Here is a 388-nt window from a genome sequence, read left to right on the forward strand (position 1 = left end):
AAGCCGGGAGCGCTTCGGCACCGTCTGCCCGGCCGCCTCCCCCTCCCGGAGCCGCTCCTCTCCGCCAGCCCGATAAATGCTGTTTATGAGGATGGACCTGTTGAACTACCAGTACTTGGACAAGATGAACAACAATATCGGCATCCTGTGCTACGAAGGTAATGGTGCCTCGCCACGGGAAATCAGTGGTGCCCTCGCACGGGGAGGGATGGATGGATCCCTTCGTCGAGCGGTGCTCGCTGTTGTTTGTCAGCGGGGATGTTTTCGGAGATCGCCGGTGCGGGACGCCCCGCGGGCTGTTGTCAGAGCTTTGTTTCAGGGCAGGGATTTCTTTCTTTCCATTTGAGGGGTTTTTTTTTCTGTTCATTTATTTATTTATATATATAAA

The 388-nt window shown here is 54.4% G+C and overlaps 1 protein-coding gene across 2 annotated transcripts in view; it reads left to right on the forward strand.

Annotated features, from left to right (window-relative positions):
- Nucleotides 1–388, forward strand: part of VGLL4 (vestigial like family member 4) — a 67,284-nt gene that overhangs the window by 23,678 nt on the left and 43,218 nt on the right. The window contains exon 1 of one of the 2 annotated variants that reach the window (XM_008636033.2): nucleotides 7–158. The exons of the other annotated variant lie outside the window; for it this stretch is intronic. Coding sequence (XP_008634255.1) covers nucleotides 77–158 — 82 coding nt within the window. The 5' untranslated portion in view covers nucleotides 7–76. Of the gene's footprint in view, nucleotides 1–6; nucleotides 159–388 lie in introns of those variants that run through there. 2 annotated transcript variants of the gene reach the window in all.

This window comes from Corvus brachyrhynchos, unplaced genomic scaffold (assembly GCF_000691975.1).
Source record: "Corvus brachyrhynchos isolate BGI_N302 unplaced genomic scaffold, ASM69197v1 scaffold266, whole genome shotgun sequence".
NCBI classification, from domain to species: domain Eukaryota; kingdom Metazoa; phylum Chordata; class Aves; order Passeriformes; family Corvidae; genus Corvus; species Corvus brachyrhynchos.